Here is a 26,632-nt window from a genome sequence, read left to right as displayed (position 1 = left end):
AAATTAAGGCTTTTCTTACCAAATTACTGGAAACAGCTGGAATTAAGACAAAAGATTCTTTTAGTCCACGTTTTATGTTGAGATCACAGAGTTAAAAATAAACAGCAGCAACAGAAGCTGAGCAAAAATCAACACCTGCAACCAGAAAATTACAGAAACTGAGTTACTTCCAACCAATTAAATCTTCTATTCTGACATAATTAATTTAGATTAGTACTCCCAGTGGCTGATAGTGGAACAGTGCATGTTAAAATGATTCAGTTAATCAAGTCTAACCAGTTCCTCTGAGCAGCAGGTAGACAGTAGAGATGGTGATGGCGGTAGCGGTGTAGGTAAACACCGCATTATAAAGAGTGTTTGTCCTGATTCGTTCTCCAAGCGTCCTCTGGGTCTCCTCCAGATGCCTCACCACCGCCTCCGTCTCCCACTGGCCCTCTCTCTCTGGTCTCTCTGGTCTCTCTGGTCTCTCTGGTCTCTCTGGTGCTGCCTGTGGTTTGGTCTCCAGCAGCCTCCTCACCCCCGATAACTCTCCCTCAACTCTACCGAGTCCTTGCTCCAGTTGTCCCAGTTGTGGCCGGAAGGACTCCAGAAGGGACTGTGTCTTTTGGCTGCCCACCTGGAGGTCTTTTAGGAATGAAAGAGGCACCGTGGGTGAGGCAGGGGTCGGAGTGCTCTTGTCCTGAAGTGCCACGTCCCTCTGTGTGAAGGCGTCACTCAGAGCGACCCTGAGGCTGTCGATAAGCGATCGGAGCTCGTCCTGCTGGGAGCGGTGGTTTCCAGCCTGGACTCTGAGGGCTTCCTGCAGGCTCTCTGGACCTTTCTGTGCCTCCAGCAGCAGAGTCTTCAGCTCCTACAGATGAGAAGAAGAAGATGTGTCAACGCAAACAAAGATGAATGCACATTGGTGTCCTGGCGATGCGCGTATACAAATTAAATACACAGCAAAAAAATACTTAAGTGGGAACATTACTTCAAACAACATTTTACACTTTGCCAGCACATGTATCAGCCTGGCACTGGCTTTCTAGCATGAGAAGAAACAGAAACAATTGTACTCCGTGTACTCTTAATGCAACTGATTATGAACTAATTTCTGGATTCAAGTCTGAAAAACAACAATGTAGCCTACATACCTCATCATATAACATAATCATAATGCTTTTATTGTCACTGTAACAAGTACAGCAAGACTAAGACAATCGACCCGTCGATACATGTACAACATGATGCATACAATAAGACAGACACAACAGGATGACCTTAGTAACAGCACTCAGGGGCACAGCGTGGGAACGGGAAAGAAAACCTCAGCAATAGGCGCATAAATGTACAACATAAGACTCAAGAACAAGTTGCACCAGGGGAGGGGGAAGAAGGGTAAAGAGGTGTCCTAATGCAGATAGGCAGCCAGCCCCAGGCGCAGCCATTTTCAGCGCCACCAGTGGGATCCGCCTTACACACTGGTGGTGTGTAAGCGGCGAAGGCGTGGGGGCTGTGTTGCATATGTGCATGTGTGTCTATGGGTGCGTGTGTGATATCAGCCTGAAGAGCCGCCTCGACCAGCTACCCAGACTGTGTCTCAGTCCGCAGAGTGTTGAGGCGATAACACAAAAAGTTGCCATGGAGACTTCCTTGATTGGGTCCCAGTTAGAGTCAACAATCAACAGGTGCCTGTGAGAGGAGGGGAGGGGGGAGCAATGAGAGCGTCACACAGCAGCGCTCTCCTGGACGAGTTGTTCCAGCAGGGGCCTTGGCCAGGAAAGCTACAGAGATAGGGTCCCGAATGCAAAGTAGATTGAGACTGTTTTGATTAGGGCAGGGGAGGGCAATATTTCTTTCCAGTGGGCCAAACTGACGCCGTTAAAGTAAGTGAAGGGGCACACAACTGGAAATAAAATGTAAACATTGAATATTTAGTACAGAGTTATTTTAAACTACTGATACATAGATTTGGTGGGTTTGATTGTGTTATTCACCAGCCCCCTATAAACAAATACATGATCATAGGCTACTTATAAATAATATAATTAACTAATAAATTAAGTGCTATGATTTAGTGAGACTGTTCTTTTTGTGTAACAGATCTGCATCACTCAATGAAGCAAATATTCTTTCTTTCTTTCTTTCTTTATATTTATTCAAAACCAAGGAAATTTCACAATTTGACAATATCATCACAACATTTCTTCCATTGGTTTGAAGGGAGCAGGGAGAAGAAACCTCTTATATTGCCTGCCCCTCATATCTAACTATTCTAGTAATCTGTTGCTTAGCAACATTCTTGCTGCAAAACATTCAAAACAAATGAAAACAAGATAAAAACAACAACAACCAATCACCATAAAACTAACAAGGATTTTATGAATTCTGTGACTTTTCCAGGCTTAGATTTTGGCATTTCGTATCAAGACGTGACAAAAAGTGCAGGGAAATGCTAATTAAATGACTCAAACTGCAATCATCACCCCTCCTCACCTGCAGGCGGACACGGTTGATGTACGTTGATCCCATGACCCCGATCAGGGCTCCGAGCACCGAGCCGATGATCGACCAGTTCTTGGTGCGTTCAGCTCTCGTCCTCTCCTTCTCGTGGCTCTCCCTGACGCCTGCTGAAAACAGGGCGAACTTCTCCCGCTCCAAACCCTCTGCGTTCTCATACGCGGTCCGGAGTCGACGCTCCTCCTGCGGTCAGGAGAGAGTGTGAGGGAGGAGTTAAATTTATTTTATTTATTATTACATATATGGGTACATCATTCAACAAGTCTCTGTGCTTGATCAGTAAGGGCGCACTCACACTGTCCTTCTGTACCGGGCCAAAACCGTTTTTTCAGCTAAAGCCTAGTACGTTTAAGCAGTGTGAGTGCACCTGCTCCGCGCATAACTGCGGACAGCGGGCCATCCGCGGCCCGCCTGAGAGAGGTGGGCTTTTGTTGAGCCGTTTGCACATGTACGAGCACGAGCACGAGCCTTACGGCAGTAGCGTTATGTGCGCCTGTTTGGACATAGAAAATAGAAGGACGGACCATGCGCGGACATTTAACAACAACAACAATGGCGGTGAAAGGTTCACGTTGGTGTGATGTGGAGGTGGAGTGTTTACTGCAGATTTGGTCGATGAAAATATTCTAAAACAGTCGACAAGACGCACAAAAACTCTGAGGTCTGTGGAAAGATTTGTAAACAAAGCCACACACACGCGATCAATGTGAGTGACGTGTTACGGCGTGATGTCGTATGGACAGCAAGAAGCATTTGCGCGAGGCCCAGGCAGTGTGAGTACAAACGGGGCTGGGGCGCGGGGGGAGAGGGAGGGGGGGGGGGGGGGGGCAAGTACCCTAAAGCCCGGGGCGTGGTGCGGAAGGACAGTGTGAGTGCGCCCTTAGTATATTCCCTTTATTTACATTTTCAGTTTAGCTAACCTGCAGCAGTTTGTGCTCCAGCGTGGCCAGCTCCAGGTAGTGAGCCTCTTCCCTGGAGACTCTGTCCAGCCGGTCTCTGACCTCCTTCAGCCTGACCTGCAGGGCCTCCAGGCTGGCATGAGCCTCACGCACCATCCCTCTGGCCACCATGAACGCTGCCTCAGCCTGGAAGAAGCACAACAGGGCTTAAAGCTAACTTTCTGACAAATTGAGATGCGCACTAAGAGAGAACGAGGAGACATTTACAAGCAATAGGTTTTTAATTATTTCTGCTTCAAACTGTATTTTTTCACAAGTGTATATTATTCATAATTTTAACTATTTATCGCAATCTAAACTGTCGTCCGCTCGCTATTTAATAAGCTAATGCATCTTGTGACACTGCAAAAATTTACTAACACAAAAAGGGAAAATACACAAAGGTGTGCATGTTTACAAGAAATAAACTAGCTGTAGAGTTGGAGAAGTAAGAGCAGACTCTCACCTTATTCACTCACGCACACAAATCACTTGGTAGAAGTTAAGCTACTGCTGGCAATGCCCATGTCCAGCGGCACAATATTTTTAATCATTTTAACAATATTGTTTTTTGTGGTGTTGGGAGAGATTTTTGATTTGACAGAGCGTTACAAGAAAAGGCAACAAGATGACAAATTCAAACAAAAATGTAGCAAAGTTCATGGGAGCTCCTGTGTCAAAGTGAGGTTATTCACACACATGCGCTTAAAAACATTTGAAAGTTTCCACACATCTATTTGTAGTCGCGACTTTGAGTGAAACAAGCGCACTGTCGAGCCCCGCACACACGCCAGAGACGTACGATGTTCCTCAGTTATTCGTCCTCCACGACTTGTTTGAGTTCATCTATAAAGCAGAGCCCCATTGAGCCGTGTTCAGTGTTTGGAAACATCTACATGAACAAGTTCAAAAGTTCAGTTCAAAAATTTTAAAATGAACTAGTTCAGTTCATAGTCCCATGTAGAACCACAGATGACAACGGAGCCGCTACTGTACACAGTTCATGGGATTTGGGTCGAGGATCTGTCTTGACTGTCTTTGGATTTTTTATTTGCTTGCACATACCTACGCTGGTGTTGCCAGAGTGGGTGTTTTTGCCGCTACATATTAAGGCCTGTTAACGGTGTGTTTTAGTCTGCCTTTCCCCTGGAAGGCTCTATACAAATCTGGCGTCCTATTGAAGGAAGTTAAACTGATAGAGCGTGCCGTTCACAGTCACCAGAATGAACAAATTCACAGTAACGTTCATCAGGCAGTAATGCAGTACGTTCAGTTCATGTTTGCCCAAAATATGAAGGTGTTCATGCACAAAACTGGCCATGGAGACCTCAGAGTTTGCAGGTCATTGAGAGGTTTCACCAACTATTAACGTGCACAAACAACACCCTGGCTTCTTACTGTCTGCTGACCTCAGTGACCTTCGTCTGGGCCACGCGGACCTCGTTGAGCCCGACGAACTCCTCGTACCTCTCCCACCAGTGGTTGACTGAGGTGGTGGCCACCTGAGCCGACCTCTGACCCCACTGACGCCCCAAATCACCTGCATGCTGGAAGAGGGAGAGAAGGAAAACAGAGGTTTTTCATTTAAATTACAAAATTGTTAATACAGGTCTGATAAGTCAGTGATCTGGAAAGTTGTTCTAAACAGTCGGAAGAGGGATTCATTGTACCTGTAAGGCAGCCAGGGTACGCTCCTTCACCACCTCGGCTCCGCCCTTCTCCTCAGGTGGGGTAGGGTCAGTGGGTGGAGTAGAGCCCGGCTGCTGGTGAGCACTGTAGGTTCGGACCAGAGTGATTCTGCCGGGCAGAGATACGGGCAAGGAGAAGCGGGACAGACAGCACGAGCCATGAGCCCTCAGACAGATCTGCGCTCCTCTGTACCTGACACAGTAAAGACAGTGTTAATCTTCAGCTTCAGTGCTGTAATTTTACGTAGGACGAGTTGAAAAAAAAGCTCAGGTTTATCATATTGACTACGTCGTGCAGAAGTACCTCATTGAGAAGGGCAGCAGTTAGAAGTGCAGCTTGAAAACTGTCAGAGCTTCACTGTAGCCACAGAGCCGACACTGAACCATGCACCTGTGAGCAAAACAGTTAAAGCCTTTAAATGACAGGATTGAGAAACTATAAAGTGCAAATGATGCACCAGTTCAACGCATCTCAGTTAAACCATCAGCTACAGATGTTCTGTTTAAAAGGATCTAACTACTGAAGTGGGTCCAATCCAGCTGATTTAAATATAAGTTCTTCACAATTTAGATTATTGAAAGATTAAGGTGCAACTCGCTGCACTGACACATAATCCATTGCAATCAAGTGCAAATTAAGTTTCAGCATTTTTATTAAAATGCACCTGATAAACTGGCAAGAGGACTCTGATACATCTGTGATAAGATATAAGAATAATTAAGTTGCTGCTACAAATATGAGAACATGTTCATATGCATCATATACATTAAAAATAAGCATTTAAGTGAAATTCCTGCGTAAAATCATCTTTTCCCGCAAATAGACTCATCAAATAAGCCATCGAGACAATTGTTTTTCATGTATCAACTATGAACGGAGAAATTGAGGGTTGCTAACAGCCGGACGTGGCTAACACTGATTAGCTCGGGGCAGTACGGTGAAGGCATTAAAACGTCTTTTTTAACCACTAATGCTGCTGAAAATAACAGCAAACCTCTGCAGCAGCATGAGAAGAGTCCCTACACACAAAACAAAGCACCAATGGGCTCCTTCCTTTGGGATTGACTTTGGTAATCCACTTGAATGGACTTCACTATAAGAGGAGCTGGTACAGGGGCCAGTAGGTAAGTCTTTAAGGGCGCACTCACACTGTCCATCCTCCTAGACGCGGTACGGACCTTGCCGACCACGGCCCGTTTGGGAGAGGTGGGCTTTTGTAAAGCATGTTTGCACATGTACGAGCACAAGTGTTCGCACGTGTACGAGCTCGAGGCCTACGGCGGTTCTGAGGTCATTTTCTGTGCGCCTGTTGGGTCATAGAAAAAAGAAGGAGGGACCATGCGCGGACATTTAAAACAATGGCGGTGAAAGGCTCACATTGGTTTGATGCGGAGGTGGAGTGTTAACTGCAGATTTGGTCGATGAAAATATTCAAAAACAGTCGACAAGACGCACAAAAACTCCGAGGTCTATGGAAAGATTTGTAAACAAAGCCACGCATCGCCATGACGTCATCAATGCCTGTGACGTGTTACGGCGTGATGACGTATAGGCAGCAAGAAGCATTTGCCGAGGCCCAGGTAGTGTGAGTACAAACGGGCCTGGAGGGGGTGACAAGTACCCTAAAGCACGGGGCACGGGACAGATGAACAGTGTGAGTGCGCCCTTAATAAACCCTGGGTGAGTGGTTGGCGCTTCGGTGCACCGGCCTGTTTTATCGGAGGTTTTAACCCAGTTTAGTCTTTTGGAAGTTAAAGAAGTTGTGTATCTGCTTATCTTTATCTGTGAGCCAAGTTTAGCACGAGATTAGCTCGCTCCCAGCTACGGTTCGGAAAAAAGGAGCTGTAAAGGTAACACTGTACAGGGGTTAGGTCAGAGCTCCTGCCCCTTAAAAGACCTCCGTACGGCCCTGCACCACACACTGCTACCTGCTCTGTATGTATGCAATAGTAATTATAGTTTAATAATATTTTATACACTACTCTGAAATTAACCATTCTGCATAATGTGTAGTTTTATATATACAATAAAAAATTACATTTTAAAGTATATATATAGTATTTCTACATTGTGATGATAATAATAATAAAAACAACATGGGAGGGGAAAACAAAAATGCACTCTGCTATACATAATGAATGATTTCCCAATATTTCTAATAATAAAACTACTAATATACAACATGTCTAATACATCAAATAAAAATAACCAGAGGCATTAAAAGAAAATTCAGTGTACAAGGTCTAAAACTAGTAAAAACTTAACGATATATAACATTTTTCCTCCAAGGTGAACTGACAGTGATGTTTCATTTCCTGCTAGCTGTTAGCTCCACGTTGCTAACAGTTACCGTTAAGTCACATAAAAAGCAATATGATCTTTACAATGATTTAAAATGTATATAAATAAACACACCTGTTTCATCCACTGTTGCCAAAGCACACATGTCACACGGGCGCGGTTTATCTTGACTGACTACTTCTGCAGATGTCAAATGAAACAGCCGGGTGAGTTTTTGTTCAGGCACAGCGCGGGCATACTCTTCCGGGTTCACAGTCCGCAGGGGTCCTCACAGCGCGCATTGAAAAGACACCCAGACAACCCCGCTCCGCTCGCAACCATAAAAACGTGTTTTTCTGTTTCCTCAGACCACGGTGACGACTTTTGAAACATGTCTGGCAGAGAAGGTGAGACGTTTTTTAATCTTATTGTTTTTATAAAAAGATAATTTTGAAAACCTGACGTAGCGTGGGATTAGCCATTAAGCTAACGGCGCTACAACGGTTTCATCTTGCACCAAACTTCATTAAAAATCCGCCACATTCGTGTTGTATCTTGTTGTTGGGGATTATATACTTATAAAAACAGCATTTATAGATCATATATGAGTCATGGCGATATCCTGCGACATTCGGCTTATAAATCCTGCGTCTAGTGTTAATTATTTTATTAACAATATGTCTAATTATTCATGTTTTGTTCACAGGAGGCAAGAAGAAGCCACTGAAGGCGCCCAAGAAACAGAACAAGGACATGGATGATGTAAGTTTCCTCTCGGACTGTATGCTTATTTTATTTCTCTACATACATTTATATATTTTATAATCAACATTTCTGTATTTAAAAAGGGGAAAAACACATTAGATAACAAAAGTCACACTTGTAAATGTGCCAGATTTAGGCCATGCAGTGTAATTTTCCTCTGCAGTCCCTGGTAGGTTGATGACATTTAAGAAAGCATTGAAAAAAGCATACAGGAAAATGCAGCACAAACACATAGACACAAGAACATATAAGCATAACAAATAAAAACAACACAACCATACGTTAAATCATAACACACGCACATGGGAACCAATTGTTAAAGCAGCACACAGACGTAAAAATAATAATTTGTAAAATCTCATCTTCAACTGCTTATCCCTGGTCGGTTCGTGGGGGCAGCAGCTTTAGCAGGGGACCCCAAACTTCCCTTTCCCGGGCCACATTAGCCAGCTCTAACTGGGGGATCCTGAGGCGTTCCCCAGGCCAGTGTGGAGATCTAATCTCTCCACGTGGTCCTGGGTCTTCCCCGAGGCCTCCTCCCAGCTGGACGTGACTGGAACACCTCCCTAGGGAGGCGCCCAGGGTTCATCCTTACCAGATGATCCTTAACCACCTCAACTGGCTCCTTTCAACGCAAAGGAGCAGCAGCTCTACTCTGAGTTCCTCACGGATGCTGAACTTCTCCCCCTCTCTCTAAGGGAGACTCCAGCCCCCCTCCTGACAAAACACATTTTGGCCGCTTGTACCCGCGACCTCGTTCTTTCGGTCATGACCCAGCTTTCATGACCATAGGTGAGGGTAGGAACCAAGATTGACCGGTAGATCGAGAGCTTTGCCTTCCTCAGCTCTCTTTTCGTCACAACGGTGCGGTAGAGCGACTGCAACACCGCCCCCGCTGCTCCGATTCTCTGGCCAAACTCACGCTCCATCGTCCCCTCACTCGTGGACGTGCCTGGAACACCTCCCTAGGGAGGCGCCCAGGGTTCATCCTTATATAGCAAATTAAAATACATGAGCATTTAAACACAGACAAAAGCACCATGCACAGACGAGGAGCATAAATGCACAAACTTTAAGTAATGCAAGGCAAAGTACATTCATCCAGATTATGGCATCATGTCTGATTTTTGAATAGCCGTTGTTTTATAGATTTGGAAAAGGATTTCAAAGATGTGATGCTCCTTAGTTTTGTGGAGATGGTAATCCAAGTTTGTGCTGCTCCATAAGAAAAGACTGACTACTTTGTTTACATGGGATTTTAAAATCCCCTCTTTACACATTACGTTGTGTAAATATACATAATGTAATATACAGCGAACATTTGCACATTATATAGTCAATATTTTGTGCATCATTTAACTTATAAAACTGTACGTCTCTTTTCTGCTCAACATGCGTGTTGTTTTATACTAGTGCACGCTGTTACAGACAGCATATAGGTAACAGAATATATGGATAACATGCAGCAAAACCCACCCCAAAAAAATATCACTCCAGAGCCTTAGGTCGCACTCACACTGTCCATCCGTACTGTGCCCCAGGACGTTTCATGGCTAAAGTGTAGTTTGTTTGACCAGTGTGAGTGCAACCGTACCGCGCCTAGGTTTGGGAGAGGTGGGCTTTTGTAAAGCACGTTTGCACATATATGAGCACGAGCGTGCGCACGTGTATGAGCACGAGGCCTACAGCGTTTCTGACGTCATTTTCTGTGCGTCTGTTCAGCAGTAACCTTCATATTCGTGCCCTTCGTTTCAACTCAAGTTGTCGCCTTGCAACGTCGACTAAACGGGGTCCTGTCGCCTCACAATGAGTCCAAAAAAACCACAAAGCCGAAAACGTTACCATGTTTTCTGTGCTGCTTTCCATTATATGGTCAAAAGACCGCATGCTTTTGTAAACAAAGCGACACATAGCGATGACGTCAATGCGTGTGGCGTGTTACAGCGTGATGACGTATAGGCAGCAAGAAGCATTCTCCGAGGCCCAGGTAGTGTGAGTACAAACGGGCCTGGAGGGGGGGACAAGGACCCTAAAGCACGGGGCACAGGACGGAGGCACAGTGTGAGTGCGCCCTAAGATGATATTTGAGTAGCTGAGTATCTGTCATGTTTTTGTTTTGTTTTTAAACCCCTGAAGCAACCTTGTTTTTTTGGCTCTGGGAAACTTTGATGTTGATTTCTAATTAAATAGGAGTATAAATATATGTTAGCTGCAGCCGACCCGACCCGGGATAAGCGGTTGAAGATGAGAAGATGATGCTGCACAAACTGAAGAGGGGACTAGGACAGAAGTGCTATCAAGGAAATAGTTTTAGTGAAAGGATTAAACTGAGTGAACTGTCTGTCCGTCTGCAGGATGATGTTGCCTTCAAGCAGAAACAAAAGGAAGACGCGAAAGCCCTGGAGGCGTTGAAAGCCAAGGCTTCAGGAAAAGGACCTCTAGGTAAGACCAGAGTAGAAGCCATGGTCTATATGTGACCCTTTATTTTCAAGTCTAATACAATATTCACAAGACGTATGTACATTAAAAAGAGCTGTGCTGGAGTTCTGCATGATGCCAGGGGTTAGTGGGAGTACTGTGCAGTGGTGGAAAGTCATTTTGAGATACTTGTACTTCACTTCACTTGAGTATTTCTATAAGTTTCTGTAGACTTGTACGTGTACCTCACAACATCTGAAGGAAATATTCTCCTCCTTGTTCTGCTATATTTATTTGACAGTGTTAATTATCCATTTATTTTCACATTAAGATTATTATTGGTATAGGTTTAGATACACAGTAGTATATACATTAAATATAAGTGACTCCTTTACCAGCTTCAGTATTAATGTACATATTAATGCATAATTTATATTATAAATACATGCATATATGCATCATGAGTACTTTTACTTTCAGTACTCAAAGTGTATTTTATTGCCTTTTGCGTTTACTTAAGTTAAAGTTTTGAGTGCATGATTTTACAGTACAGAGTATTTCTACACTCATTTTTATTGTATTTCTTCTTTTTAAACCAATCCGTCCAGTTAAGCCTCTCAGATGTCATTTTCATATGTAATAAAAAAACACGTACCGTATTTTCCGCACTATAAGTTGCACGTAAAAACCTTCAAATGTCTCAAAAGCCGACAGTGCTCCTTATAATCCGGTGCTCCTTATATATGGACCAATATTGAGCCACAACAGGTCTCCAACTACGGTGAGCAGCCGCCGACTCTATTTTCCCCCGTAGAAGAAGTAACACGCAGTGCATGTTGAGATATACGACTGCGTGAAGCGTGCCGTTTCATTTCCATGTGTGTGTTTGTGTAAAGAGCCCAAAATGGCTCCTGTTAAGAGACACGCTTACGACGCAGAGTTTACACTCAAGGCCATTAGTCACGTAGCAGAACACGGGAATAGAGCAGCAGCCAGAGAGTTTAACATGAACCAATCAATGGTGCCGAAGTGGAGGAAGCAACAAGACGACCTGCGCCAAGTGAAGAAGACTAAACAGAGTTTAGAGGGAACAGAGCGAGACGGCTGCAGCTGGAGGACAAACTCCAACAGTGGGTTGTTGAACAGAGAGCAGCAAGTAGAAGAGTCCGTACAATCACTATTCTACTGAAGGCAACAGCGCTAGCACGATACTGTCCAGCTGCAGACCCGGAGCACAAGCCCCTCACTTGTCACAAGCCCCTCACTTGTCACAAGCCCCTCACTTGTCACAAGCCCCTCACTTGTCACAAGCCCCTCACTTGTCACAAGCCCCTCACTTGTCACAAGCCCCTCACTTGTCACAAGCCCCTCACTTGACACAAGCCCCTCACTTGACACAAGCCCCTCACTTGTCACAAGCCCCTTGCTTGACGGAAGTGATGCAAAAGTTTTTTTTCCAAGTGAGGGGCTTGTGTCAAGTGAGGGGCTCGTGCTCCGGGTCTGCAGCTGGATGCTTCTCGCGCTAGCACGCGAACTTAACATCAATGAATTTAGAGGCGGTCCTTAACGTAACCCCAGCCTCGACTGTAGCGTCTATTCTATGCGCCTTATAATGTGGTGCGCCTTATATATGAAAAAAGACATTCATTGAAGGTGCGCCTTATACAGCGGAAAATACGGTACTTTCATTTTAAGGTCTAACTTTCGTCCCAAACATAAATAACTCTTTGAAATGTTCAAACTAAAAACAAAAAGTGCAGAGAACTGGGATAAATAAGTCGTCTAAGAGCTAAAAAGCAAATGTTCGTTTGTTTCTCCCCCTGCAGCCAGCGGTGGCATCAAGAAATCGGGCAAGAAGTAAACGTTACAGCGATGTCCGTCTGCTCCCCGGCCTCGCTTCCTGTGTCTGAGATGTCTGTTTGCTCGCTGAGAAGACGCCAGTTTGTTTTCCGTTACAGCTGAACCCCATCAAATAAAGTAAAAAGCTGCCTTGGTGCCGATTCCCTCCACCAGTGAGAGTAAACAGAAGATGATTTGAATAATTCGGAGAATTTCAAAGACCGGGGACATCTGTAAAATCAGGCTAGGTGCACGCGTCGTAACAACGTAATGGCAATGTTCTATTGGAGGTTTCACACTGTGATATTTCTCAGTCTCACGCGCTGATGAAAAATCCTCATGTCTTCAAAGCGTACTGTGTGTAGTGTCCAGGAACACTGAACATCCCAAGTTCTGTTTCCTGTTTGTTGTATTGTAAAGAGGGAGATACTAATAAAGTTTTTGTTTTTACTGCCTTTCGTTTTAATTCTTCATCGTTAAAGTAGCAGAAGACATCGGCGTTTTCCCCTTTTTTTAAACCCCAGAGTTTTCGCAGACGCATTGTTTTACTCGTGCCGGAGACGCTCTGTGCAGATGCCAACCGCACACGGTCATTTCACGCCATGTAGTCTCAATTGACTTGTATTGTGCAGAGATGGCGTTGTCATTTGACGCCCAAATGTCATTGAGGGAAAACCTACGTGTTCGTGTACGTGCTCCGCAAGGTGGCGGAGAAATATGAAGTGGTGGAGCTTTCTGTCAGAGGGTTGTTTTTAAATCAATATTTCATGTGAAGGATGGCTGAAATAACGGGCGTGAAATGACACGCGAAAAGCTTAATATGCGTAGACATGCACGCGAAAAGTCATGAAAGTCATGAAAAGTGGCGTGCTATTTATACGCCCTCCCATGAGACCACGTAGGGAGAACGCCGCTTTCAAACATGGCTGAAATAACCACTGTTGCTGCTTTTTACCTGTTGTGGACGTCACAGACACGTTGGAAAAACAAACACCATTTATTTTAGTTTGATTTGATTTGATTTGTTTTCATTAGTTTTCATTTGTTTTGATTTAATCTAACTTAGTTTAATTCAGTCTAAATTAGTTAAGTTTAATTTGATGGGATTTGATTTGTTTTGATTTAATCTAACTTAATTTAAACAAGGTTTAATTTAATTTGGTCTAATTTAGTTTACTTTAATTTGATTTAATTTAGTTTAATTTGTTTTGATTGAATCAAACTTAATTTTATTAAGTTTGATTCATTAAACGGGGGAATTGTTGGGTCTGTGTAAATCATAAATTAGTCATAGAGTGTGGTCTTTACCTACTCTGTAAAGTGTTCTGAGATAACTTTTGTTATGATTTGGCACTATGAATAAAATTGAATTGAATTGTCTTGGTTTCAAACATCAAATCGAGGCGCACACAGCTCTGAATTTAACCAAATACGGAGAGCTACAATAACTCCCCGTTCAACAATGTCAGGGTCCTAAACTGTATAAAATATAGATGCAGTTTCTGTAAAGACGCCACAGGTTTCTGAAAGCTGCCCCCTGAAGTCTTATTGTTTATTCAAGTTTGAGAATTGTGTGGAGAAAAACTAATGCAGCATTTTTACAGCAGTGTCACACCGAGTCAGTACAGCCCAGGGGTCTGCAACCCGCGGCTCTTAAGTCCATTTTCCTGAAGTTTTGCCAAAAAATAACATGGAAATAAATAATGCGTTTTTTGCACAGTGGACAATCTTTCAAAGGGAAAACCTGTTCTCTTGGCGTTTGGGGCGTCAGTAGCTCAGTCCATATGTGACTTGGCTGTCCCTGTCCCTGTGTGGACCATGTATGGAGCGTGGATTGGATGCTGGAGAGGTGCCAGTTCATCTCCTGGGCACTGCCGACGTGCTGTTGAGCAAGGCACTGAACCCCCAACTGCTTGGGGAGCTGGTCACTGTCAGCCCCCTCACTCTAACATCTCTCATTAATTGCATGTATAGGTCCTGTGTGTGTGTGTGTGTGTGTGTGTGTGTAACATGAATAATAATAAGAGTGAAAAAATTTAATTTCCCCGTTGTGGGATAAATAAAGTAATTCTTCTTTAAGGTGATTTAAAAAAAATATTATGTGAAACTAAAATATGGATCACATGCTACGGCTCTCGCTCAGCACCTTTCCCTAACCTTGAGTTTATGACCTGTGGTGTCAGTATGCTAACCATGGATAACCCCCCCCCCCCCCCCCCAAAAAAAAAAACTTATCGTAGGAGAATAGAGAGTTTCGTGGAGAGATCAATTTGCCTTCACTGCCAACATTGATGGTTTACCTGTATGCTGAATACGTGATGAGAAATTAGCAAACAACTATTTTTTTTTTATAACAGGTAATCAGTTCAGTGTGTAGTGGTTAGCACTGTCGCCTCACAGCGAGAAGGTCCCTGGTTTGAATCCCAGCTGGGGCCCTTCTGTGTGGAGTTTGCATGTTCTCCCCGTGTCTGCGTGGGTTTTCTCCGGGTTCTCCGGTTTCCTCCCACAGTCCAAAGACGTGCAGGTGTTCGGTTCATTGATGACTCTAAATCACCCGTAGGTGTGAATGGTTGTCTGTCTCTGTTCGTCTCTATGTGTCCTGTGATAGACTGGCGTCCTGTCCAGGGTGGACCCCGCCTCACGCCTGATGTCAGCTGGGATCGGCTCCAGCCCCCCCCCGTGACCCCGACCCCGGGATAAGCAGTTGAAGATGAATGAATGAATGAATATTTAGATAAGTGAGATTCTGTCCCGAAACCAATGTTTAAAATAATAAATATTTAGTTTTTGTAATTTTTCCCCTTTTGTGTGAGAGGAAACAACTAAATATTAATTATAAAAATAAAGTAATTCAGCGTTTTATTACACTATCTTTAGGAGGAGCACAAAACTTCACCGCCTTTCACATGAAAATTACATATTTTTTCAAATAACTGCGTAAAAAGCCTTTTAAACCTTTAAATAAAGCATTTAGCCAGCGCAAAATTGATACAACACACCAGATAAACATCTGCCTACTGCAATCTTCTAATGTTTAAGTCAAGGCATCGGCCGATACATCGATGCATTCTTACTTTACAGACATTCATGCAGAGGCACCTCTTGCCAGTAGGGGGCCCCAGAGGAGTGACAACAAACCACAGCAGTGACAATGTGCAAAGTCTGCAATGACAGTACAAGACCTGTCCCCCCTAAAGCCCCCCATAATGTTTATATTCATATTTTGATAACTCAAATCTGCACTTTTGAAATAAAACAAATTAGCAATTATCTGTTGGTGTCAGATTATTTATAACTTAATGGCAGCGAGCGCTGGTTCGATTCCCCCGTTTGAAGTAGTAAATAAATAAACTTGTATTAATAATAATACGTGGAAATGTTTTAATGCTGAAGCTACACAGAAAAAAGCTTAACGTTTGCAAAGAATATTAAAACAGGTGAATATGTGCAAAAGTATGAAAAAGTTAAATATTTAAAAATAATATTAAAGGCAGAAACAGGCACAGCTAAGGTGATAGAATATGAAAATCATAATAATTATGGTGTCAAACATGATCAATGATGAGCAGCGGCAACAGCAGCTACGACACAGCGAGACATACCCCGGATGGTGCCTGTATGGCTACAAATTACATAGTTTATAAGACCAGTGATGGTAAATATGAGTAACAGTTATAATAGCAGCAGGAAGCGTCATGCAGGACCACGGCAGCAGGCACCACCACCATCAACAGAGACCTGCGAGACGACAAAGCAGAAACAACTCCAGGGAAGAAGTGAATTAGTAACATGCATTGATGAGACATGAATGATACAGACAGAGAGGAGAGAAGCTCAGAGGATCAGGAAAAGTACTAACCCCCGGCAGACTAGGCCTATAGCAGCGTCATTAAGCAGAACAAAATCAGCTTAAAATAACAACATAGCTAAGAGCTCGTAAGCCCGAGCTGTAAGCTTTATCAAAGAGGAAAGTTTTAAGTTTACTCTTAAATATGGGGACAGTGTCTGCCTCCTGTTATAGCCCTATGTTTATTAGTGTTAGGCTGTGTGTGTTATGCTGTGTGTGGTGCCTGTGTCTCTCTGTCTCCCTCTATGCAATCAGTGTGTGTGTGGAAGAGTGTGTGTGTGCAGGTGTGTGCTGCAGGACCACATGGCCGAAGAGGAGTGCTGCTGATTGGTGGATGGGGACTATTTATGCTGCCTAGTTCCGGCCTTCGCTCGCTCTCCCTCCCTCATCCCCAACCAAGGCCTGATGTGTGTGTCTCTGCAGCCTTTTGTTAACCCTTATATTAAAGTAGTAGCCTGTAGGAATGAGAAGCCCTTTACTTTAACCCCTTTTCTCCTGTTTTTGCACCTTAGTTAGGTTAGATCCCTGTATTTTGGTTTTCTTTGTTTTGAGTAGGTCAGTTTAGAGAACTGAGTTTCGTTTGTTGTTTTGGGCCGTTTCTCATGTCCGAGCAAATAAAGGCTACTGTAAAGAGTGAAAACCCTGCTTTTGGCCATTTTTCTTGGGGATGGGAGGAGCGAGGGGGCTCAACAGGTCATGTTGCATCCAGTTCCCCTAGGCTGGGACGTAACACTCCTGAATAACAGAAGAGAAGGAGAGAGAGAGAGAAAAAAGACGGGAGAGAGAGACAAAGACAGACACAAAGACAGAGACAGACACACTTCCAGTAACTATAATAATATCTATAGTAATGTGAATATGACTTATTAATACAGCAGAACAGTAGAAACAAGCACAGCTAAGGTGATAGAAAATGAAAATGATAATAATTATGGTGTCAAACATGATCAATGATGAGCAGCGGCAACAGCAGCTACAAGGCAGCGAGACATACCACGGATGGTGCCTCTACGGCTACAAATTCCATAGTTTGTAAGACCAGTGATGGTATATATGACTAATAGTTAATTAATAGACTAATTAATAATAGTTGCAGGAAGCGTCATGCAGGACCACGGCAGCAGGCACCACCACCATCAGCAGAGACTGTATAGAGTGAAAACCCTGCTTTTGGCCATTTTTCTTGGGGATGAGAGGAGCGAGGGGGCTCAACAGGTCATGTTGCATCCAGTTCCCCTAGGCTGGGACGTAACACTCCTGAATAACACTTGGGAGTTTCGAATGATTAACACTTCACTCTGACCCCGGGCCCCTCTGAAGCGAACTGAACCCAGACCCCTCATGAGATGACCACAGGAGTCACTGTTGAGCAAAGATTAAAGACTGTAGGAGTTTTACACACAATACGTTAGTCAAATCAGAAGGACCTCACAGAGTATATATTGCGTAATTCAAATTCTAAAGGAGGCTTTCTGGAGTCAGCAGAGTCACTGGCAGTTTAGTGCGCCAGCAGGCATTTATTAGCAGGAGGACATCGGATGATACAGACGTCTGGAGAAATGTTCTAGTCTCTATCTAGAGTAACTGTGTGCAACACAGTACCCGTGATCAGAGGCAAGAAGTTACTGATCTCTATTCTATCTGCTCCAGCATTTATGCTTGTTACAAAGGCGTGGTTATGTGTCCGCTTGTGCGTGCATATGTGTATTTCAGAAGCAGCTTAATGTTCACAAACATACAAAAAACAACTACAAACCACCCAAAATCACTACAAAGAGACACTAAATGTTCACAAACATACACAAAACAACTACAAACCACCCAAAATCACTACAAAGAGACATAAAATGAACAAAGCATACAGTTCCTGACTACAAAAACGCCAAAATGACTACGAATAGTCAAATCACACAATGCAAGAAGACCACACGAGGTACATTATTAGTAGAAACAGGTGCAAAATGACCAAAGAAGAAGCAAAAGGACTAAAAACACATGCAAAATGACTCAAAACTGAAGAAAAAGGACTAAAAACTGAAGCAAAATGACTAAAAACAGAAGCAAAATGCCTAAAAACTGAAGCAAAAGGACTAAAAACAGAAGCAAAATGCCTAAAAACAGAAGCAAAATGACTAAAAACAGAAGCAAAATGCCTAAAAACAGAAGCAAAATGACAAAAAAAGAACACAGTACCCGTGATCCGAGGCAAGAAGTTCCCGATCTCTATTCTATCGGCTCCAGCATATAAACTTGTTACAAAGGCGTGGTTATGTGTCCGCTTGTGCGTGAATATATGTGTATTTCAGAAGCAGCTAAATGTTCACAAACATACAAAAAACAACTACAAACCACCCAAAATGACTACAAAGAGACACAAAATGTTCACAAACATACACAAAACAACTACAAACCACCCAAAATCACTACAAAGAGACATAAAATGAACAAAGCGTACACTTCCTGACTACAAAAACGCCCAAATGACTATGAATAGTCAAATCACACAATGCAAGAAGACCACACGAGGTACATTATTAGTAGAAACAGGTGCAAAATGACCAAAGAAGAAGCAAAAGGACTTAAAACACATGCAAAATGACTCAAAACTGAAGCAAAAGGACTTAAAATACATGCAAAATGACTCAAAACTGAAGCAAAAGGACTAAAAACTACAGCAAAATGACTAAAAACAGCAGCAAAATGACTCAAAACTGAAGAAAAATGACTAAAAATAGAAGCAAAATGCCTAAAGACAGAAGCAAAATGACTAAAAACTGAAGCAAAATGACTAAAAACAGAAGCAGAATGACTAAAAACTGAAGCAAAATGCCTAAAAACTGAAGCAAAATGACTAAAAACTGAAGCAAAAAACCTAAAAACTGAAGCAAAAGGACTAAAAACAGAAGCAAAATGACTAAAAACTGAAGCAAAAGGACTAAAAACAGAAGCAAAAGGACTAAAAACAGAAGAAAGGACTAAAAACTGAAGCAAAATGGCTAAAAGCTTAAGCAAAATGACTAAAAACAGAAGCAAAATGACTAAAAGCTTAAGCAAAATGACTAAAAACAGAAGCAAAAGGACTAAAAACTGAAGCAAAATGACTAAAAATAGAAGCAAAATGCCTAAAAACAGAAGCAAAAGGACTAAAATCTGAAGCAAAAGGACTAAAATCTGAAGCAAAAGGACTAAAAACTCAAGCAAAAGGACTAAAAACAGAAGCAAAATGACTAAAAACAGAAGCAAAATGACTAAAAACTGAAGCAAAATGACTAAAAACAGAAGCAAAAGGACTGAAAACAGAAGCAAAATGCCTAAAAACTGAAGCAAAATGACTAAAAACTGAAGCAAAATGACTAAAAACTGAAGCAAAATGACTAAAAACTGAAGCAAAATGACTAAAAACTGAAGCAAAAGGACTAAAAACAGAAGCAAAATGACTAAAAACTGAAGCAAAATGACTAAAAGCTTAAGCAAAAGGACTAAAAACTGAAGCAAAAGGACTAAAAACAGAAGCAAAATGACTAAAAACAGAAGCAAAATGCCTAAAAACTGAAGCAAAATGACTAAAAACTGAAGCAAAAGGACTAAAAACAGAAGCAAAATGACTAAAAACTGAAGCAAAAGGAATAAAAATACATGCAAAATGACTAAAAACAGAAGCAAAAGGACTAAAAACTGAAGCAAAATGACTCAAAACTGAAGCAAAAGGACTAAAAACAGATGCAAAATGACTAAAAACAGAAGCAAAAGGACTAAAAACTGAAGCAAAATGACTAAAAACTGAAGCAAAATGACTAAAAACAGAAGCAAAATGCCTAAAAACTGAAGCAAAATGACTAAAAACTGAAGCAAAATGACTAAAAACTGAAGCAAAATGCCTAAAAACTGAAGCAAAATGACTAAAAACAGAAGCAAAATGCCTAAAAACTGAAGCAAAAGGACTAAAAACAGAAGCAAAATGACTAAAAACTGAAGCAAAATGACTAAAAACTGAAGCAAAATGTCTAAAAACTGAAGCAAAATGACTCAAAACTGAAGCAAAAGGACTAAAAACAGAAGCAAAATGACTAAAAACTGAAGCAAAAGGACTAAAAACAGAAGCAAAAGGACTAAAAACAGAAGAAAGGACTAAAAACTGAAGCAAAATGACTAAAAACTGAAGCAAAATGCCTAAAAACTGAAGCAAAATGCCTAAAAACTGAAGCAAAATGACTAAAAACTGAAGCAAAAGGACGAAAAATACATGCAAAATGACTAAAAACAGAAGCAAAAGGACTAAAAACAGAAGAAAGGACTAAAAGCTGAAGCAAAATGACTAAAAACTGAAGCAAAATGACTAAAAACAGAAGCAAAAGGACTAAAAACTGAAGCAAAATGACTCAAAACTGAAGCAAAAGGAATAAAAATACATGCAAAATGACTCAAAACTGAAGCAAAAGGACTAAAAACTAAAGCAAGATGACTAAAAACAGAAGCAAAATGACTAAAAATACATGCAAAATGACTCAAAACTGAAGCAAAAGGACTAAAAACAGATGCAAAATGACTAAAAACAGAAGCAAAAGGACTAAAAACTGAAGCAAAATGACTAAAAACTGAAGCAAAATGACTAAAAACAGAAGCAAAATGCCTAAAAACTGAAGCAAAATGACTAAAAGCTTAAGCAAAAGGACTAAAAACAGAAGCAAAATGCCTAAAAACTGAAGCAAAAGGACTAAAAACAGAAGCAAAATGACTAAAAACTGAAGCAAAATGACTAAAAACTGAAGCAAAATGTCTAAAAACTGAAGCAAAATGACTCAAAACTGAAGCAAAATGACTAAAAACAGAAGCAAAATGACTAAAAACAGAAGCAAAATGACTAAAAACTGAAGCAAAAGGACTTAAAACAGAAGCAAAAGGACTAAAAACAGAAGAAAGGACTAAAAACTGAAGCAAAATGACTAAAAACTGAAGCAAAAGGACGAAAAATACATGCAAAATGACTAAAAACAGAAGCAAAAGGACTAAAAACAGAAGAAAGGACTAAAAGCTGAAGCAAAATGACTAAAAACTGAAGCAAAATGACTAAAAACAGAAGCAAAAGGACTAAAAACTGAAGCAAAATGACTCAAAACTGAAGCAAAAGGAATAAAAATACATGCAAAATGACTCAAAACTGAAGCAAAAGGACTAAAAACTAAAGCAAGATGACTAAAAACAGAAGCAAAATGACTAAAAATACATGCAAAATGACTCAAAACTGAAGCAAAAGGACTAAAAACAGATGCAAAATGACTAAAAACAGAAGCAAAAGGACTAAAAACTGAAGCAAAATGACTAAAAACTGAAGCAAAATGACTAAAAACAGAAGCAAAATGCCTAAAAACTGAAGCAAAATGACTAAAAGCTTAAGCAAAAGGACTAAAAACAGAAGCAAAATGCCTAAAAACTGAAGCAAAAGGACTAAAAACAGAAGCAAAATGACTAAAAACTGAAGCAAAATGACTAAAAACTGAAGCAAAATGTCTAAAAACTGAAGCAAAATGACTCAAAACTGAAGCAAAATGACTAAAAACAGAAGCAAAATGACTAAAAACAGAAGCAAAATGACTAAAAACTGAAGCAAAAGGACTTAAAACAGAAGCAAAAGGACTAAAAACAGAAGAAAGGACTAAAAACTGAAGCAAAATGCCTAAAAACTGAAGCAAAATGCCTAAAAACTGAAGCAAAAGGACGAAAAATTGAAGCAAAATGACTAAAAACTGAAGCAAAATGACTAAAAACTGAAGCAAAATGCCTAAAAACTGAAGCAAAAGGACGAAAAATTGAAGCAAAATGACTAAAAACTGAAGCAAAAGGACTAAAAACTGAAGCAAAATTACTAAAAAAGAACACATTACCCGTGATCAGAGGCAAGAAGTTCCTGATCTCTATTCTATCTGCTCCAGCATATAAACTTGTTACAGAGGCGTGGTTATGTGTCCGCTTGAGCGTGCATGTATGTGTATTTCAGAAGCAGCCGCTGCTCCAGCCTCCATCTTCCTCCCTGCGCGTCGGGGTAACCTCTGTTTCCGCAGGACTCTTCTTCTTTATCTGCAAAAGAAGCACACACACTCATCCTCCCTCGTACCGTGCCTCCTTATATGGTTGTTGTTTGCGAACGGCGATGCTCTATCCCAACTAGTTGCCAGGTGCATTTGTGCAAGCTGGCTATTTCATTGTCTTTGTGACCGTGACGGACAAAAGTTCGTGTGCTTTTGGAGAAAGCAGAAAAGCTTGAGCCTGGTCAAATAATAGCAGAGGCACATACTATCACATTCTTAAATGATTATATTTATTCATTCATTCATTCATCTTCAACCGCTTATCCCGGGGTCGGGGTCACGGAGGGGCTGGAGCCGATCCCAGCTGATATCGGGCGTGAGGCGGGGTACACCCTGGACAGGGCGCCAGTCTATCACAGGACACATAGAATCGAACAGAGACAGGCAACCAAATTGTAGAGTCATCAATTAACCTAGCGCGTGCACGTCTTTGGACTGTGGGAGGAAATCGGAGAACCCGGAGAAAACCCACGCAGACACGGGGACAACATGCAAACTCCACACAGAAGGGCCCAGGCCGGGATGCGAACCTGGGACCTTCTCGCTGTGAGGAGACAGTGCTAACCACTACACCACTGTGCGTCTTATTAACACACTCTCATTAATCATTACTAATACACACGCTAACACATGATTATGATACTTCACACATTGATTTTTAATTCTTCAAGACTTTAAGCTCCGACAAAGGACGAGATTAAGTGTAAAAGGTTTTTCTGGTGGTGGGAGAACAGGATGTGTGTGTTCTGGTGTCTCATGTTTCCTTGTGTTACAGTTACAGTGTTATCGGATCCACATCTCATTTGCACAGTGAGAAGGTGATCCTGCGCAGCATCAGGCACAACAAAAGGTAAATGACAATATTTAACCATAATCTAAATATATCCTTTTATAATGGGATTTAAGCAACGCAGAATCTGAACCATGAGTAATTAGCATACAGCTTGTAGCGTGGTATGTTCGTATGTTTGGATGTTTTGTTTGTAGTTTGTATTTAACGTGCTGTTCGGATGACACACCAGATACTGTCAACAACACGGTCTTTTGTTTTTAAAACTTTATAAACAACAGACAGCTAAAATTGCACCGGTCTAAATTAAATTAAGAATCAAAGAAGTGTTTCTGAGTTTTAAGATGATCCAAGACAAATGATCGGATGCGATGAAGATGGAAAATCACCAAGTGTGTGAACCTCTGCATGAACATTTCATAGTTTTATCTGTTTTAGTTCATTTAAGGCAATTAAAGTTAGAAAGAGATTCATGTATTGTTAGATTATTGTTAGTAAAAAACTACATAAACAGGATCAACCCTTTTCAAAGTCAATCAAAAGGTAAAGATGGTGAAAAGTGGCACAATGACTTGAATTGCCTGTAGGTAAAGAGAGAGCAGGATGATGGACAAGCTGTCATCCCTGCTGGTGCAGGAGTCCCACCCCCTGCAGGTCACTCTCACATCACTGGGCAGCTCCTTCAGCAACAGACTGATGCACCCTAAGTGTGCGAAGGAGAGGTATCGCAGCTCCTTCAGCAACAGACTGATGCACCCTAAGTGTGCGAAGGAGAGGTACTGCAGGTCCTTCAGCAACAGACTGATGCACCCTAAGTGTGCAAAGGAGAGGTACCGCAGCTCCTTCAGCAACAGACTGATACACCCTAAGTGTGCGAAGGAGAGGTACCGCAGGTCCTTCAGCAACAGACTGATGCACCCTAAGTGTGCGAAGGAGAGGTACCGCAGGTCCTTCAGCAACAGACTGATGCACCCTAAGTGTGCGAAGGAGAGGTACCGCAGCTCCTTCAGCAACAGACTGATGCACCCTGAGTGTGCGGAGGAGAGGTATCGCAGCTCCTTCAGCAACAGACTGATGCACCCTAAGTGTGCGAAGGAGAGGTACCGCAGGTCCTTCAGCAACAGACTGATGCACCCTAAGTGTGCGAAGGAGAGGTACCGCAGATCCTTCAGCAACAGACTGATGCACCCTAAGTGTGCGAAGGAGAGGTACCGCAGCTCCTTCAGCAACAGACTGATGCACCCTAAGTGTGCGAAGGAGAGGTATCGCAGCTCCTTCAGCAACAGACTGATGCACCCTAAGTGTGCGAAGGAGAGGTACCGCAGCTCCTTCAGCAACAGACTGATGCACCCTAAGTGTGCGAAGGAGAGGTACCGCAGCTCCTTCAGCAACAGACTGATGCACCCAAGTGTGCGGAGGAGAGGTACCGCAGGTCCTTCAGCAACAGACTGATGCACCCTAAGTGTGCGAAGGAGAGGTACCGCAGCTCCTTCAGCAACAGACTGATGCACCCTAAGTGTGTGAAGGAGAGGTACCGCAGCTCCTTCAGCAACAGACTGATGCACCCAAGTGTGCGGAGGAGAGGTATCGCAGCTCCTTCAGCAACAGACTGATGCACCCTAAGTGTGTGAAGGAGAGGTACCGCAGCTCCTTCAGTAACAGACTGATGCACCCTAAGTGTGTGAAGGAGAGGTACCGCAGCTCCTTCAGCAACAGACTGATGCACCCTAAGTGTGCGAAGGAGAGGTACCGCAGCTCCTTCAGCAACAGACTGATTCACCCTAAGTGTGCGGAGGAGAGGTACCGCAGCTCCTTCAGCAACAGACTGATGCACCCTAAGTGTGCGGAGGAGAGGTACCGCAGCTCCTTCAGCAACAGACTGATGCACCCTAAGTGTGCGAAGGAGAGGTACCGCAGGTCCTTCAGCAACACACTGATGCACCCTAAGTGTGTGAAGGAGAGGTACCGCAGCTCCTTCAGCAACAGACTGATGCACCCTAAGTGTGCGAAGGAGAGGTACCGCAGCTCCTTCAGCAACAGACTGATGCACCCTAAGTGTGCGAAGGAGAGGTACCGCAGGTCCTTCAGCAACAGACTGATGCACCCTAAGTGTGCGAAGGAGAGGTACCGCAGCTCCTTCAGCAACAGACTGATGCACCCTAAGTGTGCGAAGGAGAGGTACCGCAGCTCTTTCAGCGACAGACTGATGCACCCTAAGTGTGCGAAGGAGAGGTACCGCAGCTCCTTCAACAACACACTGATGCACCCTAAGTGTGCGAAGGAGAGGTATCGCAGCTCCTTCAGCAACAGACTGATGCACCCTAAGTGTGCGAAGGAGAGGTACCGCAGCTCCTTCAGCAACAGACTGATGCACCCTAAGTGTGCGAAGGAGAGGTACCGCAGGTCCTTCAGCAACAGACTGATGCACCCTAAGTGTGCGAAGGAGAGGTACCGCAGGTCCTTCCTTCCTGCTGCTGTCAGACTGTACAATCAGCACTGCTCCCAATAGACCATGGGTGTCAAACTGATCCAGTAAAGGGCCGTGTGGCTGCAGGTTTTCATTCCAAACAATCAAAAACACCCCTGGTCCAACAAATCAACTGTGTGAAGACAGTTCAGGTGATTGAGTAAGTCGAGTCAGGTGTGTTCTTGCTTGGTTGGAAGGAAAACCTGCAGCAACAGGGACCCTTTACTGGATCAGTTTGACACCCCTGCAATAGACTATTGACCTAATCCTGTACCCTGCACTGTGCAATATGTCTGTACCAAGGTCACTTTGGTCTTATTTACTCATATTTATTCACTCCATATTACATTATTACAAAACAAGAACAACTGCACTACATCATGTGAATATGTATATATGTCTATTTCCATTTCTTCCCTTTTTAAATTTAACTTTATTGCTTATTTTTGCTATTTTATACCTTATTTTGTAATATTCTGTTGCTGCTGTGACAAAAGAATTTCCCCGTCTGCGGGACATTAAAGGTTTTCTGATTCTAATTCTGATAAAGCACATGAGCATTTTTACGTCTGCAGGTCCAAACTGACACCAGGTGGAGTTTGAACTGGTGCAGATTAAGTTGCAAAGTGGAAGGAGGGGGGAAATAGTAGAATTAGCAATTTTCTCCTCCTCTGAATTTGCATTTAATTAAAAAAACAACACAAAAACATGATAATTTAACAGGCCTGTAGTTTGTATTTAAACTGGCAGTTTTAATTATTTAATCTTTCTGAGAAATTTAAGTTTTGTTCCAGCTTTGGCACGGCAGATGGCTCTAAATACTACAATACCCATAAGCCTCAGCGCTGATTGCCATGCAGAAGAAGCAAAATGGTGCAAATCAGAGCAAATTTAAAAATTCTTCATATGGGAACTCCTGCAGAAATCATCCAGAATTAGTTTAAAATGAAGATTTTGAAGCGTACCTTTAAGCTTTTGGTACACTGAGTGAAAATGAGGCTTTGATGGCAGGAG

General features: G+C 42.5%; 2 protein-coding genes across 2 annotated transcripts; one reads left to right on the top strand and one right to left on the bottom strand.

Moving 5' to 3' along the window:
* Positions 1–271: 271 nt before the first annotated feature.
* Positions 272–7,608, bottom strand: ccdc51 (coiled-coil domain containing 51; the record flags this gene model as incomplete). Its single annotated transcript, XM_083939053.1, has 7 exons — positions 7,542–7,608; positions 5,430–5,516; positions 5,108–5,318; positions 4,847–4,984; positions 3,420–3,584; positions 2,476–2,682; positions 272–850 (listed from the first exon to the last, which is right to left on the bottom strand). The coding sequence occupies exons 2-7, from the start codon at positions 5,432–5,434 to the stop codon at positions 272–274; spliced, it is 1,305 nt and encodes a 434-aa protein (XP_083795179.1). The 5' UTR covers positions 5,435–5,516; positions 7,542–7,608.
* Positions 7,609–7,686: 78 nt separating this feature from the next.
* Positions 7,687–12,883, top strand: tma7 (translation machinery associated 7 homolog). The gene is made up of 4 exons (XM_083939059.1): positions 7,687–7,813; positions 8,113–8,168; positions 10,526–10,613; positions 12,416–12,883. Exons 1-4 carry the CDS (start codon positions 7,798–7,800, stop codon positions 12,448–12,450), a joined length of 195 nt encoding a protein of 64 aa, XP_083795185.1. The 5' UTR covers positions 7,687–7,797; the 3' UTR covers positions 12,451–12,883.
* The last annotated feature ends 13,749 nt before the right edge of the window (positions 12,884–26,632 follow it).

The sequence above is a fragment of the Echiichthys vipera genome (genome assembly GCF_963691815.1).
Source record: "Echiichthys vipera genome assembly, chromosome: X".
Classification (NCBI taxonomy): Eukaryota; Metazoa; Chordata; class Actinopteri; order Perciformes; family Trachinidae; genus Echiichthys; species Echiichthys vipera.
The sequence above is the reverse complement of the archived record's forward strand: the minus strand, read 5'-3'. Positions and strand labels throughout refer to the sequence as shown.

What these genes read in the sequence shown, in the direction of transcription:
- tma7 (XM_083939059.1), top strand. An exon ending in AGAACAAGGACATGGATGAT is followed by an intron (nt 8,169 to 10,525) that starts GTAAGTTTCCTC and finishes GTCCGTCTGCAG; the next exon opens with GATGATGTTGCCTTCAAGCA. An exon ending in TTCAGGAAAAGGACCTCTAG is followed by an intron (nt 10,614 to 12,415) that starts GTAAGACCAGAG and finishes CTCCCCCTGCAG; the next exon opens with CCAGCGGTGGCATCAAGAAA.